Source organism: Varanus komodoensis, unplaced genomic scaffold (genome assembly GCF_004798865.1).
Source record: "Varanus komodoensis strain SLA01 unplaced genomic scaffold, ASM479886v1 scaffold20_1, whole genome shotgun sequence".
Taxonomy (NCBI): Eukaryota; Metazoa; Chordata; class Lepidosauria; order Squamata; family Varanidae; genus Varanus; species Varanus komodoensis.
This window is the reverse complement of record NW_025335587.1, coordinates 1,657,525-1,685,306: the sequence shown is the minus strand read 5'-3', so window position 1 is coordinate 1,685,306 and position 27,782 is coordinate 1,657,525. Positions and strand designations below refer to the sequence as shown.

Here is a 27,782-nt window from a genome sequence, read left to right as displayed (position 1 = left end):
ATAACAAATCAAAAACAATAACAGTGATAAAACAACAGCACAGGGATCCTCAAACTTTTTCACCAGGGGGCCAGTTGAAAGGTGCTGGTGCTGGGCACGGGCTGGAAAGGTGGTGCCAGTGGTGTGCGCGGGCCAGCAAAGGGGCAGGGGCAGGGCATGTGGGTGCACACTAAGGCGGGGGCAAGGGGAAGCGAGGTGTGGGCGCGCACGGCAAGGAGAGGTGAGGTGCGGGCAGGCGCAGGGCGAGGAGGTACACGAGGCAGCAGCTTGCTCACCTGGAGATTGTTTTCTCTGAGCGAGCAAACTTCTGCCTCCCTGCGTGTGAGGTGAGGTGGGCAGCGGCGCATGCAGCAGGTCCAAATGGGCATGGCGGGCCGGATAAATAGGTATGGTGCGCCAGATCCGGCCCCTGGGCCGTAGTTTGAGGACCCATGCAATAGCATATAACATTAAAATAACCAAGAATTGCTGAAATGCTAACGTCAGGGAAAATGCCTGGGCAAACAAATATGGCTTTAATTATTGTTAGAAACACTCCATTCAGTGATCTCAGTGGGGTCTTACTGAGGATTCAGTTTCCTATTCCCTGTTTTTTCAGTATAACATTCTAAAACAATGAATCCATGTTAGGTGTCCTTGTGCATTCATTTCTCAACAGATTGTCCTGTTTTCTAAACAGTTTATCCACTATTGACTGCAATTTATGGGAGCATATACATTTCCACCTTTTCTAGCTGTTAACATATAGTTGTAGAGCCTCTGGCATTTAGTTCCATTCTGCTCCCCACATGTAATATCACATTTCTCTAGGTGATAAGATTTTTGTAGTATCTGAGAAAATGCAGCCTGCTGTTGAATTTATTTCAGACCACTTCCTTGCATGTACTTGAAAATAGGTCATTTTTCTCCATTGAGAATTGCAGTAGGTCGCTCTAGAGGGGGACATTCAACACATGGGCTACAGACAGGAGGAAAGATGTTTCTGTTAACTTTCCTCTGATTAAAAATATGTCCCAAGCTGGGGGTCAGTCTACAGTTATTAAACTTGTCACAAGAGTATTTTCAAGAATGAAAACTATGGCCAATCAAGGATGAAGTTTATGATCAGGATCTCCTACAGTATATACTTTGCTCACAACCAGGTGAATAAATTATTTAGAACCATTTGTTACTTTGAAGAGGCCATAGATGGTTCTACAAAGTGATGTACATAATAAAGTATGTAACAATAACATCTCAGTACAATAACTGGGGGTAGCTGACTCTGCTAGCCATCAAGGAAATATCTGAGCAAACAAATAAGTGTCCAGGTATTGATTGATTGATTGATTGATTGCATTTATATACCACCCCAATAGCCCAGAGGGCTCTCTGAGTGGTTTACAGACAGGTGTTGGTAGAAGCACAGTAGGAGCATACCTGATCTTTTTGAAGAGGTCATTTCACAGGGTGCCACAACAGAGAAGGCCCTAATTTGTGGTCAACAAACTTTCCTTCGTACAACAAAGAGCCTAGGGTGACCTATACAGGAGAAGGCAGTGTCTCAAGTAACCTGGGCCTGAGCTGTTTAGGCCCTTATAAACTAACATTAATTCCTTGAAAATGGCTCAGTAGCTAATGGGCAGCCAGTGTGAAGCTACCAGAACAGGTAAGAAGCTTCACTGAGCAATCTAACTGCTACACTCTGCACTAGCTGTAGTTTCTGAACTGATCTCAAAGGCAGCCATTGTTGAGGCTTTGCCATTTTAGGCTGTAAAGTATCATATAAGAACCTAAAATGTAGGGTCATTGTATTAGAGAAATAGGTAGACAGGGCACAATAGAGCAGTTGTATTTTCTTTTTTCCTATTTTTAATGTGGTTTACAATGCACTATGAAGTTGAGATACCTCCCAAGTATACTTATTTAAGTGTTTTGTACATGCGAGTACTTTCAGGCCCACAAAAAGGTATAGTCAACTCTTGGTGGAGATGCAGAAATTCCATCTTTTTCTACAGACTATTATGGTCCATTAATTTGGTGAATGAGAAAGCAAAATTCTTCATTGCTTAACTTTGCTATTTACTTTGAAAATTCTTGATTGTCATATCATATTGTTTTTCCATGCTTCATGTGGTCTTTGTCAAAAAACAAATGTGGTCTGTCAATAAAAGACTTGATATAGTAATTAGCTGTGTTTAAAAATATTTTTAATTATGTATTTTCCCTTGGGAGAATTAATTTTCAGCCTTAGTTGTCCAGAGATTAACCATGTACAATGCAGGTTTCTTATGACTCTTAATTCACATTTATTACTCTTTCCTTTATAATACTAATGGCAAATGCATAGTTCCATACCATGCCTATGGGTATTGTAGATTCTGTGACACTTCAACTGAAATTGACTTAGCTCCTGAAGAAGTCTTTTCTAGTTTTCTGCTGTCATGTGTTCTAATGATAGAACATACTGCATGAGACCAAAAAGCTCACACAGGGAGATCCGGCACCACAAAGTGCTTTTGCTTCTTCAGGTGATTCAGTTTTAATCAGGATACAGGTAAGTCTATTCCAACCTTCCAAGCAATGGTTAGTTATACAGATGCATTGTAAATTCAGTCAAGCTGCCATCAATCTATTGTTGACATTCCTGCCACAGACGTCCCTTCACCCAGTGAAGGCTTGTGGCGTTGCAGGAATGCCACTCAGCGCATTTTCCTACATTTGTCCTGTGCATCCTTCCCTTAGACTTTAGGCCATGGTAAACGTCACTGTTTCAAAGCCTCAGTGGGGCAGCTAGATGCCCCTATAAGACTACCACAAAAGCAGCAGCTGTGAAAAGGCCTAGCACAACGAGGATGGGAAGAACCATTCCTCTTTCTGAGCACCTGAAATCTGATGCAGTATTTAGATTTCAAAATGAAGACTCAAAACACTTGTGAGCCACCTAGAGATGCTATGGCACAATAGGCAGCATACAAATGTTATAAATAAATATCTAGACATTTAAGAGCTACCTCTCCTTATCTCAACTGTATCCAAAAATATCTTATTTTCCATTCACACTGCTTTGAGATGGGACCATTTCTTTGTTTTGTGAACTAGGGGCTACAATACTAATTAAATTATTTGGAAGTACATCTTACTGGACACAATGGTACTTCCTTTGAGTAGATATAAAGAGAAATTGCTGTCTTCTCTTCTCTTGTATGTTCCTTTCCTTTTTTTCCTCCTCCTCCTGACATGTCTCCTTTGAATTATCCTTTGACCAATACTTGTTCTGAAATATGTTCAAATATTTTGATTTTTTTTTTTCAGTCATTCTCTTGCTTCTTTTTAAAATACTGACAATTCCCTGGCCAACCCATCACCTCTCCCCCCCCCTTTTTTTTTTCAATAGAGCTTGTGAGCTTTGCATAGCTGCTTGTGTTTTTCTCCAGTTGTCAAGCGTCTGTCTTTCTTTCTAGATAATGGTGTATGGTAAGAAAAAGATATTATGTTCCTACCAGGATAACCATAATCAAAGGAAAGAAACTGCATAGCTTTGACATCTGTTCCACTTGCTACAACTGACATATTCTTAGTTATCAATAGATAGCGAAGATGCCATTGTAAAGGTTCTTCTACCTAGCTATCTCATTGCTGTTATTCATTGTCCCGGGGACTAGATCATTCCTGTTTTGTCTTATCCAAAACCAACCACTATGGCTATAGAGGCTGTGGATTGTCAACTTCCCTCCCCATGAACCAAACACTATGTTTGTTTGTTGGTTTGTTTCAAGGTTCTTTTTCTCTGCCCCTGCCCTAGTAGCATTCCTGTTAGAAGTGGCTGGATCACCTTGTGTCAGGGATGGTAAGCAGGTTTCGGAAGCATAGCAACAGTGTCTCCATACTTTACTTTTGCACCAAGGATATAATAGCAATGAGTCACTTCTACAGGAGAAGGTATAGGTGTGTTTGCAACCACCAGAGATGAGGTGGCTTAGAGATATCATAAGACTGCTTGATAAGGACCAATGTTCTGGTAGAGTTCTAAGTGAACACCAATTAAAACCCAACGGTCCTTGAGAAATCCCTACTGCTTCCTACCCATTATCTTGCCTCAAGGAGAAGAAAATCAGCTCGAGGCAAAAGAATAGTGTGCAGATGATGCTGATGCAGGCACTCTGAGGCTACAGTAGAAAGGCACTATAGAGCCTTGCAGCTGTAGCTTTCCCAGGCCATCAAAGGGGAGAAGTTGTCCAGCTAGGAAGGAAGTTAAGTCTAGGATAGGACTGCTGAACTAGCAATAAGACTGTCTTCAAATTGGCTGTAGCAAGGACCTGCTGAGCAGCACAGAGATTGCAGCAGCCAGGAAGAAACTGAGAATTCTTTACCAGGTGTGGTAGCCACACCCTTCCTGCATCAGTGCATGCTCTGATCCTAGAATCGCTCATGTCAGGATCGCATTCTTGGTGCCAGAGGCTGGGGAACAGAAGTGCGTTGTCAAGTGAGTGCTCCAATTTATCACTGTTCTCATTTGGGGTCAGAGCTGAGTTTTTCTTGGGACTGAGAGGGTGATTGTGAGACATCCTAAGGGAGAAAGGTGTATATCTGATTGCCTCATCTGTGAGTCTACTTAGCAAGAACCAATTATTCCTGGTACTAGCACAGGGTCAGATCTATAGGTGTTCTGTGAGGATGTGCTGCCTGAATAGCTTCCAGTTGCTAGCAGAACCTCACAGAAGGTTTTATTTATAGAGATATGTGATCACACATCTTAAACAGTCATATTCACTTAGTTACAGTAAAAGACAAGAATTAGCAGACAGGCATAGCTTCATTTCAGAATGTCATTCATCTTATAACTTATGTTACTAAGCATAAATGTTTATCCAAAATAGAAAGAAATTAGAGAATGCAGCCCATCAGGAAAATCTTTGGGAATATACACCAGAATATTCAAAGAGGCAAAGTGTTAATTTCCTCACAAGAGGAAAAAGGCAGGATATCAATGCAATAAACAACAATAATATTGAATTAAGATGCAGGCTCTCTTTACTTTTCAGCTGCTGAGGTAAAAGTGGTGGTATATTATTTCCTTTTTCTAAATTCTGAAAATGGCAAGGATGAATTTGGAAAAGTCAATATGTTTGCAATTCAGCCAGCAGTTCTTTCCCCTACTTCACTGATTCTATTTTCTCATTAGTTTGGACAAAGCAGTTGCTGAAGACTGATACGCTTCAAAATATCTGAGTGGTGTGTTTTGCATACATCATTGTAAAGGAATAGGTTGTGTGTGTGTTGTGTAGGCATCAGCAATTTGATTATATGCAGAATGTAATCTCACTACTGCACTGTCCTCAGTGAACAGTGTATTGCAAGAATATTCCAATTGATATTCTGAGTGGTGTATTTCTCTTCAATCATCTTCCTGAATAATATTCCAACTAGAAAATGATCAGAATACTGAACTGAATCAAAATGTATACATTAAATTGCTTATTCAAATGTCTGGCTTTGATGTTGGTAGGAAATTTAAATACTAGGCAGGATGCCCTGAGTTTTGTTTGATGAGTAAGAGATGCAACTAACAGTGGAGATTATAAATGCACGTAACATGGTGCAAATGTGGAAAATGCAGATTTTAGCTATTAGTTGCACAGCTGTATTTGCATAATATCACACTAAAGGCTGCATACTATTCCATGTAGGAGTCATCATTAAACACATTAATGTTAGCATTACTCTTAAAAGAAATCTGATTTTTTTTTCTCTCAACAGAAAAGAAATGCCACAATCTTTCAGGATTTTCTAAAAAAAAACCCCCTACATTAAAGGGATACAACAGTACTTTAAAAAAAAAAAACTGCAGGGGATAATACTGGAATTGTTTTGGACTCATCAGGGTGACCTCTTCCACCTGCTCTACCTCACCCATGTTTCTACCTGAGACTTCAGGCAGCTGCCTGGAAAGCACTACTAGGAAGAAAATATGTTTGGAAGCATGGAATCAGTATAAAAGGGTGTTGTGTGTAAGACACCTTTTTAAGTCGGCTGCCTGTAAATTCTGCTTGAGGGGCGAAAGGGAAAGGAGCAGCATCTGGAGCGTTTATCTCTGCAAAGGCATTCCCACCCCGTCTGCTAAGGGCCTTGACTGCTGTGAATTGGCAACAGCAGGCAGCCCAACATGACCCAAAAGGTAGCAATGCTCTGTGGAGTGGTGGCTCTTGGATGATTGACAAGGTGAGATGGCATACAGGCTGAGAACGTTTACAAGGGACCAATTGCCAGGGTGTCAATTGAAAAATGGTAGGAAAATGGCAAAAGCGCACCAAAAGGATATGGATGACACTACCTTTCTCTAAATTTTAAGTGCTGAACTGACACTTCTCAGTCCTTCTACCTTTACAACACTTCCCTTTTCCATACTTTTTCAAAACAACCATCCCCATCTGCATAATTTTGAGGTTCTGAAATTTTTTTAAAAGTGGCAAATGAGGGAGGGATGGACAGAGGGAGAGGACTGGAGAATCAGAGTGGATGAAATGGGTGAACAAGCCACCATGAACCTGCCTGTCAGTTGTAGCCTATTTGTAGGGAGACATAGCATGTTGTACAAACCCACCCTTTGTTAGTATGATTCCTTGTTCTGCCTAGAGACCTCTCCTCCTGCAATTGTTCTGACCTCTGGTGGTTGTGTCTCTGCTCAATCTGCTCAAAAGAACACCAGCTGCCACTGCAATGTGCACAAGTTTTATTGCTGCACACATTCATTCATGTAAACTACACTTAAAGAATATTTATACATCTAATTGTAGTATCTCACTATTGCGTGAGTATAATGAGTTTTGCAATACCATAATGTACATTGTAGAATGATGCAATTAGATATACAAGAGTGTCCTCCCATCCAAATATTTCACAGTGTGCATTTGCTAAGGTCAAAGACATGAAGCAAATAAAGTGGTACAATACTCTATAAAATATTCCAGATTTTTTATTCCAAAAACAAAAAACATGGAAAGGAGGGTTCCTGACTGATTGGATCTACTTCTAGGTCATTCAGAACTCCAAAATCCAAGTGGGTGGGGAATTCAAAAAGGAGAATTTCAGAGGCATTCCTAATTCACAGAAACCACTGGAACCTGTTTGCCTATATGATAAAAGGAAGAAAGAATACCTAGGTATCCTTATGAAAAAATGCTGATGCACAAACTTGGTCCAATTTAATAAGAGACGTCTGTTTGAAATAGCAGGATGGTACTATGGATTAGGAACTATGGATTAGAACATATAGTTCTATGGATTAGGAACTATAGCAGTTGAGAAACAAGTCATTTGTTCAAAGCCAGATAGTGATTATTTTGAGCTCTCTTAAATTATACCCCCTTTGTTTAAGGTTTGGGTGGGGGCAGGGGGGACTCCACATGGAAACCTCACAAAAGCAATACTGATATGATAATGGTTTATTGTCATATTCTTCTCTGGTATAGCAAGAGCATATACCAGTCACGTAGGATTTTAGAAAGAAGTGATTTTTTCATAGTCATATAATTAACATCATCCAAACTCTCCATTCCACTCATTCAGTTCTGTCCCTCTTGCTTAATATATTGTCCAAAAGTGATCATTAGCTACTGCTTTTATTTTAATTAATATTTCATTGAGCTCAGACTTCGCAAGCACTTTGAGGCTGTGAGAAAGGGAATAACATTTTTCTAAATAAAGTTTTGCTCTCTATTGCTATACATTGCCATTGTTACATTGGCTGCTTGCTTAGTCAGATGGCTTTCAATGCTACTTTGTATTATGTTCATGAGATGTCTCTCTCTCCTTCCTGAAACAGCTTGTGTGTGAAACAGGTAACAGAATACATGTGCCTGGAATAGCTTTCTCTAGGAGGAGGTGGAGTGGAAGCAGGCCCTAGCGGCAAACAAGGAGTTCCCTTGTAAAACATCCTTGTTTTCCTGACAATAGTCCAGAGCAGCACATCTGTTAATAACACTCGCTTTTGTATGTGAGTTCTCAGATTTCATATTAGTAGCAATAGTAAATTCATGCAATGTTTTATAACATTCTTTCATGCTATTGGATGAATGGCAACATTGTTTGAGAAGACAACATTCTGTTTTTTAATGTTGTTATTTCTGAATGTCCATGTGGAAATTATTTGGGCATTTTCTCAAAAAAATTTAGTGTAGCCTATTTCTGTTCCTGACTCCTCAGTTTATGTTCCCTACTGGAGTTCTCATATTAATCAAAACTATTTCCAACTGTTATTTGCCCTGCTGTGATAATGACATTTATTCCAAGTCAGAAACACTAGAACATGACTGTATAGATGCTTATATAAGGAGTTACAAATGAAATGGATTATCAACCCTAAATGCTTCTGAACTTTGCTAGAATTTGCAATGAGATCACATCTAGACTCTATGGTACTGAAAGACTAGCAGCCTAAAGAAAACAGAGTATCCATAGCAACAGATACATTTCTCAGCCACAAGTAAATATTACCCCTAAGTTTATGTTATGGTTTGTATAGTAGTAGCAGTCTCCAGAGAAGTCATTTGCTTGGTAGGCATTGAGTGGCCAGGTTCAGCCCTTTGTTTCTGCTTTAAGTGGCTAGAATTCATGACTTTCACAATGCTTATTGGTATGAATTATTTCTAGTAGCAAACTAAAACACCCTACCTGCCTCCTAGAAATGAACACCTCCATTGCAAATAGGTGTTTTAAATGCGTTGATTTATTTGAAGGAGCATTCTAGCATTTTATGTTTGGCCCTGTAACCATGAAAGCTGTAAGGCAGCAAGTGGCTGGAATTTTTTACTTTGTCATTCTCAGAAAATAGGCTTTTGGTAGCATGACACATTTTGTTTAGTTCATGTGATGCTCAAATTCAGTGGGTACTTCTAGGTGAAGCATAGAAGCACCTGCCTTATTCATAAACTTTTATGGGGGGCAGTTCAGAAAATTTATTCTTCCACTTGTAATTCTTCTGTGTCTTCCCATATCTTCTTTTCCATCTTCTTTGAACAAAACTTCTGTTAAGAAGCAGCAGAATAGCTGCACAATGCCTTTTGGAGCTAGAAGCCCTATCTGGAAACACCCCGTACATCCCAAGAGTGACCTTATCCTTCCAAGCCTTCCTCTCTTCAAACTTTGCATCCACTGATAATGCTACTATCTAATCTGAACAGGCATGATGTCTTAGCCTGATCATTGATTCTTCCATCTGTTTTGTATCCCATTCATTCCATTGCTAGCTGTATTTCTACTTATACTTTACCCCTTCATTGAACACTCTGATTTGTACTCCTTCAGCTTCAATTACCTTAACTATTTTTTTCTTCAATTTCTCATTGCTGTATCTTGGTCTTCCCACCACTCCATCTAGAATGTTGCAACTAAAATTCAGACTCTTTAAAAACCCTACACTGGCTTCCTGTCAGTTTCCAGATGGATTAATTTCTTACTGAAAATGATTAATACTGTCAAGTATATCTAGGTTGCAAATGGAAATGCTTGTGTATAAGCTTTAGAAAGTCTATTAGGCAAGCCTTAAGCATGGGTCCTCAAACTATGGCCTGGGGGCCGGATCCAGTCCCCCATGCCCATTTGGACCTGCCGCACGCGCATCCACGTGCACGCACTCCGCCACCCACCTCGCCCCATGCATGGGGAGGCAGTGGTTTGCTTGCTTGGAGAAAACGATCACCAAGTGAGCAAGCCACAGCCTCGTGCGCCTGCCTTGCGGCATGTGCCCGCCCCCGCCTCGTCTCTCCTCACTGGGTGTGCGCGCCCACCTGCACCTCACCTCGCTGCGTGCCCCCCTTCAGCACACGTGCCCGCACGTGCCGCCGGTTCCACCTTTCTGGCCTGCGCCCAGCACCAGCAGCTTTCAACTGGCCCCCTGGTGAAAAAGTTTGAGGACCCCTGGTCTTAAGCAACATACTGAGCCTCAGTATATTGTAATATTTTTGCCAATATCCTATTTTCTGCCTTATTTGTGGATAGAAATTCCAGTGTTGGTCATGTATATTTATTTATTTATTTAGAGAACTTCTATGCAGCCCCATTTGCCAAAGCCTTGTGGTAGCTCACAATCATAAATAAACACAATATAAAACAGTATAATTTAAGTCGCCCTGGCCAAAGAATAAAATAAATAGTATTAACAAAAAATAATGTTTGAATAAAAAGGTCTTCACCTGGAGCCAAAAAATAAATAACGCTGCCGCCAGGCAAACCTCTCTGGGGAGCGCATTCCATAGATTGGGCACCACCGCAGAGAAAGCCCTCCTCCGAGTACCCACCCTCCTAATATCCTTCACGGAGGGTTCCTGGAGAAGGGCCTCTCCCGCTGATCTCAAGGGGCGGGTGGGCATATATGGACGTAAGCGCTCCTTCAGGTAGCCAGGACCCAAGTTGTTAAGGGCTTTATCGGTCATAACCAACACCTTGAATTGGGGCTGGACTTCAATGGGGAGCCAGTGAAGCTGACGGAGAACTGGAGTCATGTGAACATAATGCCCAGTCCCCATCAGCAGCCTGGCAGCTCTATTTTGAACCAACTGAAGTATCTGGATCATCTTCAAGGGCAGCCCCACATAGAGTGCGTTACAGAAGTCAAGTCGGGAAGTCACCAATGCGTGTGTCACTGTCGCCAGGCAGTCGTTCTCCAAGTAGGGGCTAAGTATACTTAGGTTATTGTTTTTCATTATGCATACAATTATGCATTTCACAGTTTTAAATACTGTTTTTTCAGTGAATAACAAAGCTGTTAACAAAGTCAAAAATACAATAACCACTGTCAATAACGTAATTATATCAGCTGGGTCACATCTTGCATTAACCCACTAACCTAAGAAAAAGCACAGTTTAACCCAATGTATTGTTTTTCATTAGACTTACAGTGTCAAACAATTAGGAAGTCTAGCCATGTGTAACCCTAGCCATACCTTAACCCTAAGACTGTTAATAATGAAACTGCCAATGGATTTTAGGATGGCAACATTTTGCAGCACATGGCTGTGCTGTAGAGAAGGCCACCTCATACAATCGCAACTTCCTAAATGAAAATGCAAAGCATAGTTACATAATCCATTATTTTATCTGTGTTTAGTCTACTGAAATATGTTATGATTGTATATTCATTTTATCTTAAGTTTATCCAGGCTAGTTAGATCACTGATGTGACACATTATTTACCTAATAAAATATTTTGTGTAACTACTGCTTTGTTTACCGAAACTCATATTTTCCTCTCTTTTCCCAAGGAAGTGGGAATTTTTGTTGAATTCATGTGCAGTACCTTTCTTTAAACTGATACATTTGCTTATTGGTATGTGTGACTAGTTTACTATGAAACATTCCTTATAGATGCCTGTAAAAATGAACCAGGATGTGTTGTGATCTTGCACAATGACTCTGTTTTTCATGGTGGATGTATTTAGTGCACACCAAAAGCTTTCTTGTGATGAATGATTAGGGCTACATATTCATAAGCCTTTCTTTTCAAAGCCCATAGGAATGCCTTGGTGGCACTCTTCTTCCAAATGCCCATAAAACAGGCATACTTTTGCATCTATCAATCGATTTAATTTGCTTCAATTTAATTTTCAGTCATTATCCATTCAATATTTCGTCATTGATGGGTTGGCAGTGTATCTTAATGTTTTCTTTGTACAATTCAAAATGAATTAGAATGCATAAAATGAAGGCATTCTTATGGCCTTTTACAGAACAGTTGTAGTCGTCCCAGTGACTTCCATTCCTGCAGTTATAAAGGCTACAATCCTAAATCCATTTACTAGGGAGTAAATCCGATTGGACTCATAAAGACTTATGTTGAAGTAAACATATTCTCTTTAGAGATGTATCTTGTATAACAGATGATGGGGATATATAATAATACAATTTTATCCTAGCCTTCCACCAAAGAGCTCAAAGCCTGGTACATGGGGATAAAGTAGATTAGGCTGAGAGAATGTGATTGGATCAGTCACCCAGTGAGCTGCACGCAGTGAGGAATTTGAAACCAGGTTTCCCTAGTTGGAGACCGAGCTTTTATCATCACTATACCATACCAAGTATGACCACTACTGGAGTTTTGAAGTGTCTTTCTGGACTTTAGCTGACTATTGGCTATGCTGCCAGGGGTTCTGGGAGCTAAGTGCAAACTATATGGAGACCTACCCAGCTACATCTTAAGAATATAGCAGTGTGTCTTGTTCAAATTCATACACTTGTTTAAATGTGGGAAGGAGTTATAGAACTGTGGTATACAGAACTGTATATAGAATACAGGAAAATATAGTTTTTAATATAGTTAAATTCACTTTAATGATGAAAAAAGGTGTTGGATGAAAGAATGGGAAAAATAGCAGAGGTCGTATATCTATAGAATGCATGTAGGGATGTTGTATTCATAAACTCTACGGCTACTCAAAGGCCTAAAATGTCCTGAAGACAATTCCTATTTGTTGTTTTTGTATAGCTTTTGTGTCGTGGTCCAAATAATATTACTATTTGAAGACATATGACTACTTAGAACCATTTGCAGGATACAGTATTATCCAGAGTCCATTCTGAATCAATTCTTAAGTTCATCAGTTTTCTAGAAGTTTGAACAGCCTTCTTTTTGGTGGAACAATCTTGTGACCTGAGTTGACTAAAAACCCTCATAACTGAGGGATACAAAATGTGGGAAATAGCAGCCTTGGTGCTATTGTGTAGATCTCTGACTAGCTGCTAAGGTGCCACAGCCACCGCTGCTGCTGGAGTCCTCCCTCTACTCTGTTGCCTTCTATTCATAAGCAAGGAGTGGAAGGCAAGTATGGTTTGTTTGCCTGCCCACCAAGCCAGTTCCTGTAAGGAGAAGCCACCACTGCCTGCTGTCCAGGCACACACCTGTTGTCTTTTCTCTGGCTGCTGCACTGCTAAGAGAACAGATGCTTCCTTTGTGAGATGGTCATTAAGTGTCACTCAACTGGGCCAAGGGAGAAAAAAGCAAGTCAAGCAAGCTAAAGCAGTGTACACAGCACGTGAGAGCACCTATACCAGTTCTTTCTCCCTCTCTCTGGACAGGATGCATTAGGTGCAATGGGGGTCTCCCAGAGAGGGGAAGGAAGGGTGAGGAAAGAAAGAAAATGCCTTGCTCTTGTAACAGTGCCCACTGCCTGTCTGCACACTCGCTCCTTCAGTGCCCAATCCGGTTTGCCACAGGGCACAGACGGCGTGCAGAAGGGGCACTCGCCTGCTTTTTGTGGGTGGCGTGGCAAGGAAGGTCGGGCCCAACGGCCTGCAGGAGAGCGCCCCGCTGAACAAGAGCAACTTCTCGCCTCTCTCCACTGGCTTGAACTCTCCGGACGGTGCAGGTTCTTCGAGAAGCCTCCTTCCCCTGCGCCGGATAATCCCGCCAGACCCAGTCCTCTCTACTGGCGAGCGGCGGGGCGGGGGCAAAAGGAAGCAGCAACGCGCTCGCACGGCCTTTGCGGTTTTTCCTGCCGCACTTACCAGAGCATGAGAGGAAGGAGCGTTAGCTGCCTTTCCGCTAATTCACTTATACTCTCCGGGCGCTGCGGCAGTTTGCAAGGAGCAGCTATCTCCCTCTTGTCCAGTTACTTGTTCTAAATAGCTCTAAGCCGGCCCACTGGGCCCAATCCTTTCCGCCCGGAAGAAAAGTTGAAAGTATGGTTGAATTCTGCGGCAGCCGCCGTTGCCTGCTTGCGCCCCTTCTCATAGGTACTGGCGTGTGGAGAGCCTCTTGCACTTCAGGTTCGCTCGCGTGCTGTTTGGGCTCCCGATCCAGAGAAAGGTGGTGCCAAAAGGGCCCTCTGTACCCACTCCCCAATGCCAGGTCACGCAGACCGCCTGAGAAGAGAAGGCGACCGCGCAAGAGAAGGCATGAAGGAGCAGCCGCATCTGCCTGCTGACTCTCCCTCGTGCCGTACTAAGAAGGATTGGGCCCGCGGCAGCAGGCGAACAGGAAAGGGCACAGAAGGCACGTTCCCTCAGGTCACCCATAACCTGGAACTGGCGGGGGAATTTCCTTTTCCCCATCCTGCCCTTGAAAAGGGCCGCCGCCCACTTTTGGCAGACCTAAACGGCACTTTTCGCTCGCCCGCAGCGGGCGATGCTCTCTGAGATGCACGCCAGACTGAGGTTCGCTTCGCTCGGTGCTCGACTCGTTCTGTTTGCCCGAAGCGCAAGTCCAGGCTGCCTCGGTAAGAGAAGTCTGTGCAGCCCAGACCAGCGCAGCCGAGCGCCGAGCCGGATTTTCAGGAACAATAACAGAAGCACTGGGGCTGAGGGAACGGAGCCGCGCGGGGCCCCCTCCCTCATCCCGCCAGCCCGCTCTCGCTCGCTCCTCTGCCGGCCCGCCCGCCCGCTTGCCTGCGAGCAGCTTCCCCTCCCCCGCCTCTGCTGCCCTGCTGCACAATGTACGCCTTCGTGCGGTTCTTGGAGGATAACGTGTGCTATGCGCTGCCCGTGTCGTGCGTGCAGGATTTCAGCCCCAAATCCCGGCTCGATTTCGACAACCAGAAGGTCTACACTGTGTACCGCAGCCCGGCCCACGACCCGGAGGACGGCGACGAGAGCCCCAGCGAGTGGGGGGAGCGGCCGCCGTTGCACAAGGCCCAGATCCTGGCACTGGCAGGTGAGTCGCCGACGGACGCGGGGTCTGCAAGGGTGGGCGGGAGGCCGGGCGGAGAAAATGTGGAGGCCAGACCAGTTAAAACCTCTCAGCTCCAGGGAGGGAGGGAGGGAGGAGAAAAGCTGCTCCCCTCACTCTACGAAAGATGGTGGGGGTGGGGGGAAAGGCCTGGCGCCAGCCCCGCTGTTCGCTCTGCGGCAGGGCCTGACCGTCCTCTGAGTGTGTGTGTGCGTGTGTGCGCGCGCTTGTATTTGCTGCTGAGGGAGGGGTTTCATGTGTCTCGGGGGAAACAGCAGGAGGGTCTGATGCTGCAGGCGCCTAGACTCCCCACCGCCACCCCGTATCCCTTAGCTTCTCACAGGCACAGCGATGCTTGCTTCTAAACGAGTAGTAGTTTTGCTAATCCAGTACTTTAGAGAGTGCACAGGTTATCTAAATCCGAAGGGAAGACGAATGGCTATAGGAATGCAGACACCCAGGTTATTCGGGGGTTGTTGAGGAATGCTGGAATAGGTATCATAGATGGAATTAGGTGATATGAGAGCTCTGTTGGAGTTGAGAGAATAGCTTGGAAAACTAGGTTGGAGTAGGGTAATGGTCTACTTTATGGGATAGCTGAAGGGATCTTCAGGTTGTTGACTGTGTGTGATTGTTAGAAAAACAAAAGATGAACATGAAGAGACTAGTAATAGACAAGTTAAGGCCAAGGATGTAGCTGCCACACAAAAGGGCAGCTGTTTGAGCACAAGAAGATTGCTGCATGGATAAAATGTAAGGTTATTCCATCATCCTGTTTTCTAGACTGGTGAGCCAGATGTTTCCAGGAAATTGACATGCCAGGCATCAAGGAAACCGTATTCTTCTCTTTGAACAATCATTATTCAGAGGCATCTTATACCTAAACATTCCATTAAATGATCAGAATTAATATCTGTTCATAAACCTACTATCTATGAATGTATTAAATCCATTTATAAAACCCATCATATTTTTGTCAATAACGACATTTTCTGGCAGTGAATTCCATACATATGTGTGTTCTAGAACAGGAGTAAAATGTTTTCCTCCATTTTGCCCAAATACTGCATGATATTATAAATATCAAGCTATTAAAGTTTATAGGCATTACATACAGAGGCCATGTTGGTATAACCATGCTGCATTCTGTGACCTACATGCATAATAGGACTGTTTACAGAGATTCAGTCAAAAGAGGGATAATAGTGGTTTTCTTGTGAAACCAGAAATAAAAAGGATCATAGCCCCACTACTGGCCTAGATTAACAAACAAGCTTATTTAGAATAAATCAACTACTCTTAGCCATGATTGCTAATATATGTAGAACGTGCGTGCTCAGAGACTATATACTTATGAGAACCAGATGCCGAGGACACAAACTTGGGTTTATCTTTTTTTTATTATCATGAATATGATATAATATATAGATGGATCAGTCCAATCCAGCAATGCTAAAGGGACTTCCCCCCTTCATATTTTAACAAATTGACAGTGCCATCATACATACCTATTCGAAATTAAGTCCTATTGAGTTAGGTGAGACTTCCTTCCAGGTAAATGTGTAGGTTTGCAACCCAAGTTCCCAACGGCATTTAGGATAGAGATAAATAATACTGAGACTTAATTGCAGAACATATTGGCTTAATGTTGCTCATATCTATCATAATAAATATTCTATTCATATTCATAGATGAATATGAATTCACAAGATCCTCGGTGTCTAATCCTTTTCTTGTCCAGGAATGGGTTATTGGTTACTAGCTCAACAAAGTATTTGGACTGCTTTTGACTTGGCAACTACAGACACTTTTAGATAACCTGATTATTTAGACCTGGTTTAATGCTTACACTGAAAGTGTTTTATCCCTGATGGATGTCTTGCTCTGGGAGGATTCTTGATCATTCTTCTGGATCCCTCAGTAATATTTGATGCATCAGCCATGCTATCTTTATTTATTTAAGCTTTTATATACCATCCCATTACTGGTGTCTCAGGATGGTTTACAACAAGCACAAATAAAATAAGATAAAAATGGTACAGCATCCAGTGATAAATATAAAAACCACAATTAAGACCAATTGCCAGTTAAAATAATGGAAAAATAAAAAAGTTTTCATCTGGCACCAAAAAGAAAAAAGCATTGGCGCCAGGCGAACCTCTCTGGGGTGTATATTCCACAGTCAGCACTACCACAGAGAAGGCCCTCCTCCGAATAGCCACCTTCCTAATCTCTTTCAAGGAGGGCTCCTGAAGAAGTACCTCTGCCTCAGATCTCAAGAGGTGGGAAGGCAGATAGGGAAGAAGGTACTCCTTCAGGTATCCAGGATCCAAGCCATTTATGGCTATAAAGGTCATCACTGGCACCTTAAATTGGGCCCGGACGTCAATTGGTAGCCAGTGTAGGTGATAGAGGACCGGTGTTATATGTGAATACCTGCTCGTCCCCGTTAATATCCTGACAGCTCTATTCTGAACCAACTGAAATGTCCGGACTGTCTTTAAAGGGCAGCTCCATGTAGAGCATGTTACAGTAACCCAGTTGGGAAGTTACCATAGCATGGGTCACTGTTGCAAGGCAATGCTCATCCAGGTAAGGGCGCAGTTTGTAAATCAGCTGAAGCTGAGGAAAAGCACTCCTTGCCACCACTGCCACCTGAGATTCCAGGGACAGCTCTGGATCAAGGGGCACTTCCAGACTGCGCACCTGGTCCTTTATAGGGGGAGTGCAGCACCATCCAGAATAGGACAGATGTCACTCACCTGGCTGAACCGCCCACCAACAGGGCCTATGTCTTACCTGGATTAAGCCTCAATGTACTGGCCCTCATCCAACTTACTGCCCTGGCCAGGCACCAGTTAAGGACAGTCACTGTCTCACCTGGACTAGATGTGAAGGAGAGGTAGAGCTGGGTATCATCAGTGTACTGATGATTCCACAGTCCAACCCTCTGGATGACCTCTCCCAGTGGTTTCATGTAGATGTTTATCCCATGGGGGATAAAATGGAACCCTGCGGAACACCATGGCAAAGTTACCATGGCATAGAGCCATAATCCCCCAGCACCACCTTCCGGAATTGGCCAGGCTGGTCAGAGTAGAAACACCTCAAAGCAGTGCCTCCAACTCCCAACCCGCCAGCCTATCCAGAAGGATACCATGGTCGATGATATCCAAAGCCAGTGAGAGGTCCTGGAGAACCAACAAGGATGCACTTCCCCTGTCCCGCTCCCTGCACATGTTATCATATAGGGTGACCAAGGCAGTTTCAGTTCCATAGCCAGGCCTGAAGCCCGACTGAAATTGGTCAAGATGATTCATTTCCTCCAAGAATGCCTAGAGTTGTCTGTCTACCACCCGCTCAAGCGCCTTGCCCAAAAATGGGATATTAGCCACTGGCCTATAATTGGTGGCTATCTCTGGGTCCAGGGTCACTCTCTTCAGGACAGGCCTCATCACTGCTTCCTCCAAAGGGGCAGGGACCCAACCCCCCCCCCCCCCCCCGAGAGGCCTGGACCCAGGTGCATATCCAGTCCTTGGCTCTGATGAGCAGCCATGAGGAGGCAAGCAGACAGGTGGTGAGTTGGACTAGTCCAAGTACCTTGTCCATATCCTCAGGCCGCAACAATCTTTCTGGACCAACTTGCTGAGGTGAAAGTGGTAGTGCTGAGGGATTGTTATCCTTTTGAAGGGAAACTATCTAATAGACAGAATCCTAATTCAAACAAGTTGGAGGATGTTTTGGCAGGTGTTCTGGCTGAACAAGGAGGTAATGGTCAGCTTGGCCTCAGTGGGCTTGTATTTTCACTTAAATGTATAGTTTGCAGTTTGGAAGTGCCCTTAGGGAGTACTCTTAACTGTGGGTGCCCAGGCAATGTCAGTGGAATGAAATGCTGTAGTTTCATGCACCAACTGCAACACTTTCTGGACAGAAGTATCCTAGTTATGATTACCTAGGCCCTAGTCATATTAGGCTTGACTATTGCAACACAGTTTATATAGGGCTAAATATACTGTGTCAAGGATCACCTATCCTATGTGAGCCTGCATATACCAGGAGTTTATCTGGGAAGGTCTTCAAATTGTTTTGTTTGATGAGGTTAGACAGGTGTTGTCACGAGCTCTGGATAGCAGGTGGTTGCTAATGCATATCCAGTGTCAGGTAAAAAAATACTTTGTTTGGACTGGCATTTTAACTCAGTTGTGTTGCTTTTAAGCCCTACTGCTCTTTTAGATTTGGAATTTGACTTTATTGCTTTGTTCATTGCTGTGTTATTTTTAATTCTGTTGTTATTTCACTGTTCCTATTAATTATTGGTTGACCCTATTCTTAACATACTTCTGATAGATCTCTTTCAGTCAATGGGACTTAAGTGTGATAGCTGTTCTTTTCCCTTTCCTTCTAAGCAGACCAGAACAAAAAGCTTTCTAACTAAATGGCTGACCATTTAGCCTGAGTTCTTAATACAAAAGAAGAGTATTGCAGAAGTCAATGACAAAAGAAACAAGCAAAATTAGGATTCTGGCTATTAGGGAAATAGGGCATAAAGATAAGAAGTTGATTCCAAATTAAATACCATTCCTCTTCTCCAAACTAAAGAGAGGAAACCACACCTTTAAGGTTAATCTTCCTGTTTAAGGGCAACTAGTTAATTGATTGGAGCATCTTTTGCTTCCACTAGCCACCCTCTTAACCTCACACATCTCAGAGATTAGGTCTGCCTGACATGCTCACTACTTTCCCACAGAATTCGAAACTGTTTCACTCTCAGTGAATTTATGACAGGCTGTAGCAGTTCAGCTGCAGATTCTGCTCTTTCATTTTTGTCTGATTCAAGATCTCTATTCATAAGTTTTGGAGGCTCTTCTATAGGAGGAATAGGCCCAGTCTTTACATTAAGTTAGTCTAACTTAGGACTCACTGATTGCAGTGGGCCTAAAGTAAGTTTAGATCTGGATCTTATTCAATTTTCATTTGTTTGTTTTTGCTTTTAATTTGCCACAAAAACACACTTTTGAGGAGGCCAGATACACATTAATTGAATAAATACATTAAAATGAAACATCAACAATCTTCCTTCTTCCCCTTCCATGTCCAGAGTGGTAGGAAGACAGAAGGAAGAAGAGGGAAAATAAACTGTTTAAATAATATTTGAACAGTTTAGCCATAATCTGTAGAACTGGAAATAATAGATTAACATAATCACCAGACTCAAGTTATTAAAAAACTCTTGCAAGTTCATTTAAAATCTTAATATATTGCTAAAAAGGGTGTTGAGCCTGAAGAATTTCAGCGGTGGGGACTGTTAATTTGAAAAAGATACACATTGGTCAGAACATTGGTTCTGGGGAGTGCAAAGAGAAGAACAACTTCTTTCCCAGTGTTCATTCAGAAGTTAACTGTAGTTCACCTTTTGACATCATGAGCTGGCAACCCAGATGCACTCAATCTCTTGCACTGATCATTGTAATAGTTCCTTTTGTCTCTACATGGTACTCACTGAAAAGTTGCATTCAGGACTCTGACCGTATTTCTGTCACCATTTGCTTCATGCCTGGCCTTTGCAACTGTGTTTCCTCTGTCATATATATAGGCTTTTTCATTCTTGTTACTACGGAAATTGTCTTTTGGCATTCTTTCCCAATAATATATCTGGTTTCAATTAACAGTTCTTCTGGTTATCATTCAATTAAATAGAAAGATGCAAATCTGCTTTTATATGGATTTTAAATTCTTCGGGGATGTTACTTAGGTTATATTTTGGCACAGTATTGCTCATAAAGTCCCTTCCAACCTGGAGGTCTTATCTTCTAGCTTCTTTTTAGATTGTTTCATAATAGGATTTTTGAGGCAAGAAAATTCGGAAGTGGATTACCTCAACTTTCTTCTACACAGTACTAACCAGAGTTAACTTGAGTGCCACTGCCATTGTCTGCAAAAGATTCTCCATCAGTGACATCTTCAACTATCATTGCTGCCCAATAACTGCCTTTTAGTTGTTTCTTTGCCCCCATCACAATTAATAAGAGCCATTCTCTTTTTGCTTATGTGATCATTACTCCTGCAGAGGGTGAATGCATCTTAGTCTGGTGTCTTAGCCTTGATCATTCTGCCTTGCGGTGACCCTGCTAGAAGAGCAGCTCAACTTCTCTGACACTCTCAATACTTCCTCACCACTTTAAGGTGTGCATCTAAGCTGGAGACAGGGCAGAACATGTAATGGATTTGCTGTAAAGTAGTATTTTCCTACATGAAAATGGAATACAGTTAAGAAAGACAGGAAAGTAATACCAAATTGAAGACACAGAACCATAAAGTGTGTTGCTTCCTTCCTGTTTCTTTATAAGTTATTACTAAAGCTTTTGGGGGGTTCAAAAGGTAATTGCAGGAACTAATGGATAATTATTATAATCCTTAAACATTTGCACCAAAGAATACTATAAACATCAACTGATTCTTCAAAAGTTCCTGCAAGTATAAGTAACTGATATACTTGAAGTATCAGTAACTAAAAATTGAGCATGAAAGTAAAAGCCAGGTTTAATCTGTAATGTTCAGTAGAACATGATGTCTGCCTTCTTTCCAGTTTCATCCTATTGTCTGATAATCAGTTCTTATAAATACATTAGTATAGTTTTATAAGGCTTAGTAAGTGTTGAGGTGGCTTACCAATAAATGTAGCAGGAGCCCTTACTTTTTATCAGATGTAACTTGAAAACATTTGTTTCTTTAATCACTGTATAAAGTAGGAATGACTACCATTCCCAATTCACTCTTCAAGGTCTTGGGGTCTGTGCCACAGATAAAAGCAATTTTCCTTTGTTAACACTAATGCAACCTAGGGAAATCCTATTCTTGTATGGAGTTTCCTTTCTCATCTCTAGTGCTACCAAGGGAAACCCTGTCCTTACCTACATTTTTCTGATGAGAGGCTGAGGAAAAGTAGCCAAATGAAGTTAATAAAGATTTAGATAGTATTGAAACCAACAGATCCATCACTCTTTACACATCTAGAATAGTTGCATTTCTGTAATGCATCTGTCTTTGAAGCCCAGTATTTCCTTATTAACTCTAGATTTATTTCTTGTTAAGTTGCCATTTGTGTTTTAGTTTGCCCAAATGTAAGGATACCTATAATCTGTGGAAGATGTAGCTTTCCTGAGAGACAGTGTTAGTGGATAGTCCAGTGAGGCTGGAGCCCTGAATCTTTCATTTGCAACCCCAAACTCTGGGAGACCATCTGCCTTATCACCCTGCCATCTGTTGGCAGCTGCTGAAATAAAGATATTGAGTGCTTCAAAATCTTAGTTGCATTTGATCCCCTTGCATTAGCTGGATTTTCCTGCTGCCTGTACTTTGACTCTTTCTTCTGATTTCCCACCTAAAAGCAAATTCTGTCTTATCTTCTTGCCATACATAATTTTTTACAACTTTGAGTGTCATTAGGACATCTTTTAAAGAGATGTGTGTGCACATAATGTGCATGCACATGTATTACATACATACCCAGAGACTTTCAAGCATATGTAAATTATCATGTGCAGATTTGTGCATTGGTTGTCCTGTGGGCCTGAGCACAAGATCATTTTGTCATATAGCACTGGCTTGGCTTCCATCATTATCACAGATTCTTGCCAAATTATTTAAACAATGGCAACATCCTGAACTCATCTTCCTTCTCCCCTTTATGATAAGTAGGAACCTTTTGGTTTATTGAAAGAGCTTTCAAAATTTCCACTTTGGTGCTAGAATGGACATTCTGTGAGACTGAGATCTTTCATATGGTAGAGCAGTGTATGTGCATCTTTTGTGTGGCACTGTTGCCATGCTGACTAATCTTAAGGAGGAATCCAAATTTTAAACACTTACTTATTGAAAATATTTTATGCTGTCCTTCAGAGAGTTAGATTTCCAGAGGGTATATAATAAAATGACAGATTCATACTGTAACAAGAAGAGGCAAACAAACCATCACAGGAGGTATTACATGCACTTTAAAATTCATGACAAATACAAATGTCATCTAAGCACTTGTAAAGTAGATCCCAGGCATTTTGAGGGAAGTTCTGTCCAAAACTATAGCACCACCACTAAAAAAGCCCTCCCACACTTTTTTTTTTTTTTTTTTTGCTTTTGCACATAGTAGATTTCTAATAAGGGACTGAGCTGCAATAGAAGATCATAAAGTATGAACAGATTGATAAGGGAAGAGTAGCACTGAGTGTTCCGATGCAGAAGGTTCTACAACTAATGTAGGCATAATAAGGAAAACACACGCAGTTATTTGATATGTAGCCAGATCTAGATTAGAGGTGCTACTGCTTTTTGCTAAAGATGTAATTGGGTGTTTTTTCCCATGAATTTCAGAAAATTTATAAGTTACTTACTGGACACCAATGTCACATGAGGAGATGTCCTTTTCAAGATGCTATGGAAAATTTTCCACTGTTTCTGCACACCCCAACTCCCTGCATCAGATTTGTGGACTTTCCGATGCACTGAAGGACTGTCAGGATTGAATACAGCTCATAGAATACAGTCTGGATCAATTAGGGCATCTGCCCACTTTGGAACTATGGTGTTGGCTAGCCTTAAGTGCTGGTGTAGCTTGTGGTAGTGAGGGGAGAAATGTTCTTATTTTCTCAGGTGTGATAGTTTTATTTTACTGGTAGTTAGATTGTTTTGTTTTGTTATAGTTATGTTGCTGGTTTTTTGTGAGCCACCCAGAAACTCCCTAGACTATGCAAAAGCATACAAGCACAATGGATGGATGGATGGATGGATGGATGGATGGATGGTTGTGGGGAGTCACACATGATCAAAAAAGTATTTGAGGTCTATATAATGCTAATACCAGCCTTGAAGAACTTACATATTTTTGAATCTAGCTTTATAACTTATTTGTTAATAAAATATCGTTAAACAAATCATAGCTCTCTGAGTTTGGACATTATGGGGAAGTGACACATTCCTCTAGTGTGTAGAAGAAGAGAAGAGGAGAAAGGTTTATTGTGGCTTATGCACATAATGCTGATCTGTGACTTACCACTATATATAAATTAGATTATCATGCATTTTTCAGATGAATTGCAGGTTGTACCATTGATTTGATATATGAAAAAATTACCTCTAGCTAGGAAAATGAGTCCTAGCTGAAGCTAGATGATTAGGATAACACAAGGGTAACCTGACTCATGTTGTATATGGCAATATTTAGCACATATCTATTTGCCTATAGTGAACAATATTTGCTTCCAGATAAACTGGCAGAAAAGTCTTTAATTTGAAGTCCCTTGTTTGTTCATTTGTTGTTGATATGCAGCAAATGATTGACATCATAGGATGCACATGAAAATTTTGCGAACCAATAGCACTTCTGGTTGACTAAATGCCTACGCAAGAATATTTGAAGCTCTGTTAAATATTAATACAGGATCAATGAGAAGATCAAGAATGATATTTTTGATATTTAAAATTAGCTTTCCAGTGTAAAATGTTCAAAAATGTATAGGAAATAGCTCTTTTTTAACATTCCCTTGTTCCAGACCAATAGACCATAAGGTGGGCATGTTACCTGGTATTTTTTCCCTGGAGGGGCAGGTCTGCTCTTCAGTCACACATTTCTTTTGAAAGTACTCTTGGTTTCAGATGAGGTATTTTGTGCAACAGCTGTGTGTGGGTGGTGTTGCTGATTGAGAAATACAAGACAAAAGCCCTCAAGGTTATGCACTGCTAGTTCTTTCAGTTGTTTATAATTTATAATATGAGTATGCCATGAAAGAATGTATGTTTAAGGTCCACCAAAGACTAGGTTGAGCATCTTCTTCCAGTGCAGTTCGTTAAAGCCAGAAGTTGAAATATTCTGTTTTTGCCTGTTAAGCAGTATTTTTACAAGGCATGCTAGGCCTCATAAAGACAAATGTATCGAATACTACAAAGTACAAAAGATACTTTTCATATTGCAAATGAACAGTGGTAGAGTTTAATGATAAGACAAAGTTAGGATGTGTTATGTTTGTACTGTAAAAGATGCCGTGTAGGGAAAAAATCATGTTTGTTAAGAGTTGGGAGTTACTGACTAGGAAAACATCAGGCTTGTTCCACTCATAGACTGTATTCTAAGAAAACTTTCCATGAAATTCGCTTATGCACTTCCATGTGGATGCTGCTATTATGTATTTTCCTGAAGCAGCAGCTTTCAATGTGCTTCCAAATTATTACTGTTGACAGAGCAGAAAAGGAAAACAAAGGTAAATAGGAATTTAATGAGGAGCTCAGAACTCATTAGAAGTGGGTTACATAGACAAATGCAATACCTTTTTGTTAAAGACAGAAATGTATCGCTCAGAAAGTGACATTGACTCCTGAGTAAAGAAAATTTGAAAAAGTATAAAGCAAGGCAACCAGAAATGAACTGCTGATAGTAATAATAAATATTAAAGCAGGTCCAAATAGTAGTAAGAAAATAAGATTCTAAACTGCAAGCCTTAGTTAGAGACCAGTTTAGTTCCCTTGCTTTTTATAACTGCCATTTTAACAAAACATCAGGCTGATTTCCAGGTCTGTATAATCACATTGTTAATTTCTATGGGGAAAAAAATTGAAAGACTAAGCAAATCGATGTAAAGAGTGGGAGATTAAAATTAGAGACTTGGGTTGTTTAGAGAGTTGGGGTTAAATTGTAGAGAAGGTACTGATATAATTAGGTAGGACTCTTGATATGACTAAGAATAGGTAACGGTAATTATCTGATGGTGACGAAGGTAAGGGAACACGTACAATAAAGTTTATAAATTAATGTCATGTGAGTGATTGAGAAGAAACCAAAGTATTGCCCCAGAACACTGGTCCTAAAGTTGTAAGGTTTGGTTGCATTTTAAATAAACTAAAGGTTAACTGTATAGTCCAGTGTGCTGCCCTAATCCCTCTGAACTCAGGGAAGGCATCCTATTGATGGTGAAAGGAATGCAGAGGTAGAGCTTATCTCTGTGCATCTCCTGCACTGCAAAAGACTGTGGATGCAAATTTCAGCCATCTCAGGCTTTTACCCCACTTGCAAGGGCAGGTTTAGACAATACATCATATCCCAGCAGACCATCACCCCTTCCTTCCATGGCAGCTCCAAGGTCAGCCTTACATGTAAGCTGAAAGGGTGGAGAAATGGTGCTCTGAATTTGGACTTCTAGCTCCAACCTTGGTGCATACTTATTTTATTTATCTATTTTATTTATCAGATTTATGTCCCACTTTTACCTCGAAGAGGCTTACAGGCTCTCAGTCTTATTCCCACAACAATAACCCTGTGAGATAGGTTGGGCTAAGAGTCTGACTGGCCCAAAGTCACTGTTGGCTCTATGACTGAGCGGATCCTAGAACCCAGATTGCCTGAGTCCCAGACATGCATATTTAATCTAGGCATAGATCTAGGCAAGCCATAGGATTGCATCCAAGGTTTGTACTTTTATTTATTTATTTTAAAACATTTCTGTGCTGCCCAATCATGCCACAGCACCTCTGGGCAGCTCACAAACACAAGATAAAAACACAATAAAAACCAATTACCACAGAGTAAAAATAAAATATCAATAAAATACAGGTGGAATTACAAAACAAAGGTCAAATGGCATTAACTGTTAAAGCATTCTTTTAAAAAGGAAGGTCTTTGCCCAGCACTGAAAAGAGTATAAAGAAGACACCAGGCAAATCTTCTTGGGGAGAGCATTCCAGATAATGGGAGCAGCTGCAAAAAAGGCCCTCCTCCTAGCAGTCACCCTTCTCACCTCCTTAAGGGATAGCACACGCAGCCTCCTATGTAGATCTCAAGGGTCGGGTAGGTACATATGGGTGTAGGCACTCCTTGAGAAAACTGGGGCCTGAGCCATTTAGGGCTTTATATGTCAGAACATGAAAACCCCATGGACAGTACCAAAAGGCAAAAAGATATGATGCTGGAAGATGAGTTCCTCAGGTCGGAAGGTGTCCAATATGCTACTGGGGAAGAGCGGAGGGCTAGTAGCACCAGAAAGAATGAAGCGACTGGGTCAAAGCCGAAAGGACACTCAGTTGCAGATGTATCTGGAGGTGAAAGGAAAGTCCGATGCTGCAAAGATCTATACTCCATAGGAACCTGGAATGTAAGATCCATGAATCAAGGCAAGCTGGATGTGGTCAAACAAGAGTTGACAAGACTGAACATCGACATCTTGGGAATCAGGGAACTAAAATGGACAGGAATGGGTGAATTTAATTCAGATGACCATCAGGTATACTACTGCGGGCAAGAATCCCTCAGAAGAAATGTGGTAGCCTTCATACTCAATAAAAGAGTAGGAAAAGCAGTACTGGGATACAATCTCCAAAATGACAGAATGATCTCAGTTCGAATCCAAGGCAAACCATTCAACATCACAATAGTCCCAAGTCTATGCCCCAACCACTGGTGCTGAAGAGGCTGAAGTTGACCAGTTCTATGAAGGCCTACAACACCTTCTAGAATTAACACCAAAAAATGATGTCCTTATCATCATGGGGGATTGGAATGCTAAAGTAGGAAGCCAAAGGATAACTGGAATAATAGGCAAATTTGGCCTTGGAGTACAAAATGAAGCAGGGCACAGGCTGGTAGAATTTTGTCAAGAGAATACGATGGTCATAGCAAACACTCTGTTCCAACAACCCAAGAGATGACTCTACACATGGACATCACCAGATGGTCAACACAGAAATCAGATTGACTATGTGCTCTGCAGCCAAAGATGGAGAAGCTCTATACAGTCAGTAAAAACTAGATCAGGAGCTGACTGTGGCTCAGATCATGAGCTGGTTGCAAAATTTAGGCTTAAATTGAAGAAAGTAGGGAAAAGCACTAGGCCACTCAGATATGACCTAAGTCATATCCCTGATGAATATACAGTAGAGGTGACAAATAGATTTAAGGAATTAGATCTGATAGACAGAGTGCCTGAAGAACTATGGACAGAGGTTCGCAACATCGTACAAGAGGCAGCAACTAAAACCATCCCAAAGAAAAAGAAATGCAAGAAAGCAAAATGGCTGTCTGAGGAAGCTTTACAAATAGCTGAGGAAAGAAGGGAAGCAAAAGGCAAGGGAGAAAGAGAAAGAGACAAACAATTGAATGCAGAAT

The 27,782-nt window shown here is 41.5% G+C and overlaps 2 protein-coding genes across 2 annotated transcripts in view; both read left to right on the top strand.

Annotated features, from left to right (window-relative positions):
- The window catches only part of AGBL4 (AGBL carboxypeptidase 4), a 933,972-nt gene that overhangs the window by 493,644 nt on the left and 412,546 nt on the right, over positions 1-27,782 (top strand). The window lies entirely within an intron of this gene.
- Positions 14,207-27,782, top strand: part of BEND5 (BEN domain containing 5) — a 37,258-nt gene continuing 23,682 nt past the window's right edge. The window contains exon 1 of the mRNA XM_044430231.1: positions 14,207-14,623. Within this exon, the coding sequence (XP_044286166.1) occupies positions 14,404-14,623 (220 nt within the window). The 5' untranslated portion in view covers positions 14,207-14,403. The remainder of the gene's footprint in view (positions 14,624-27,782) is intronic.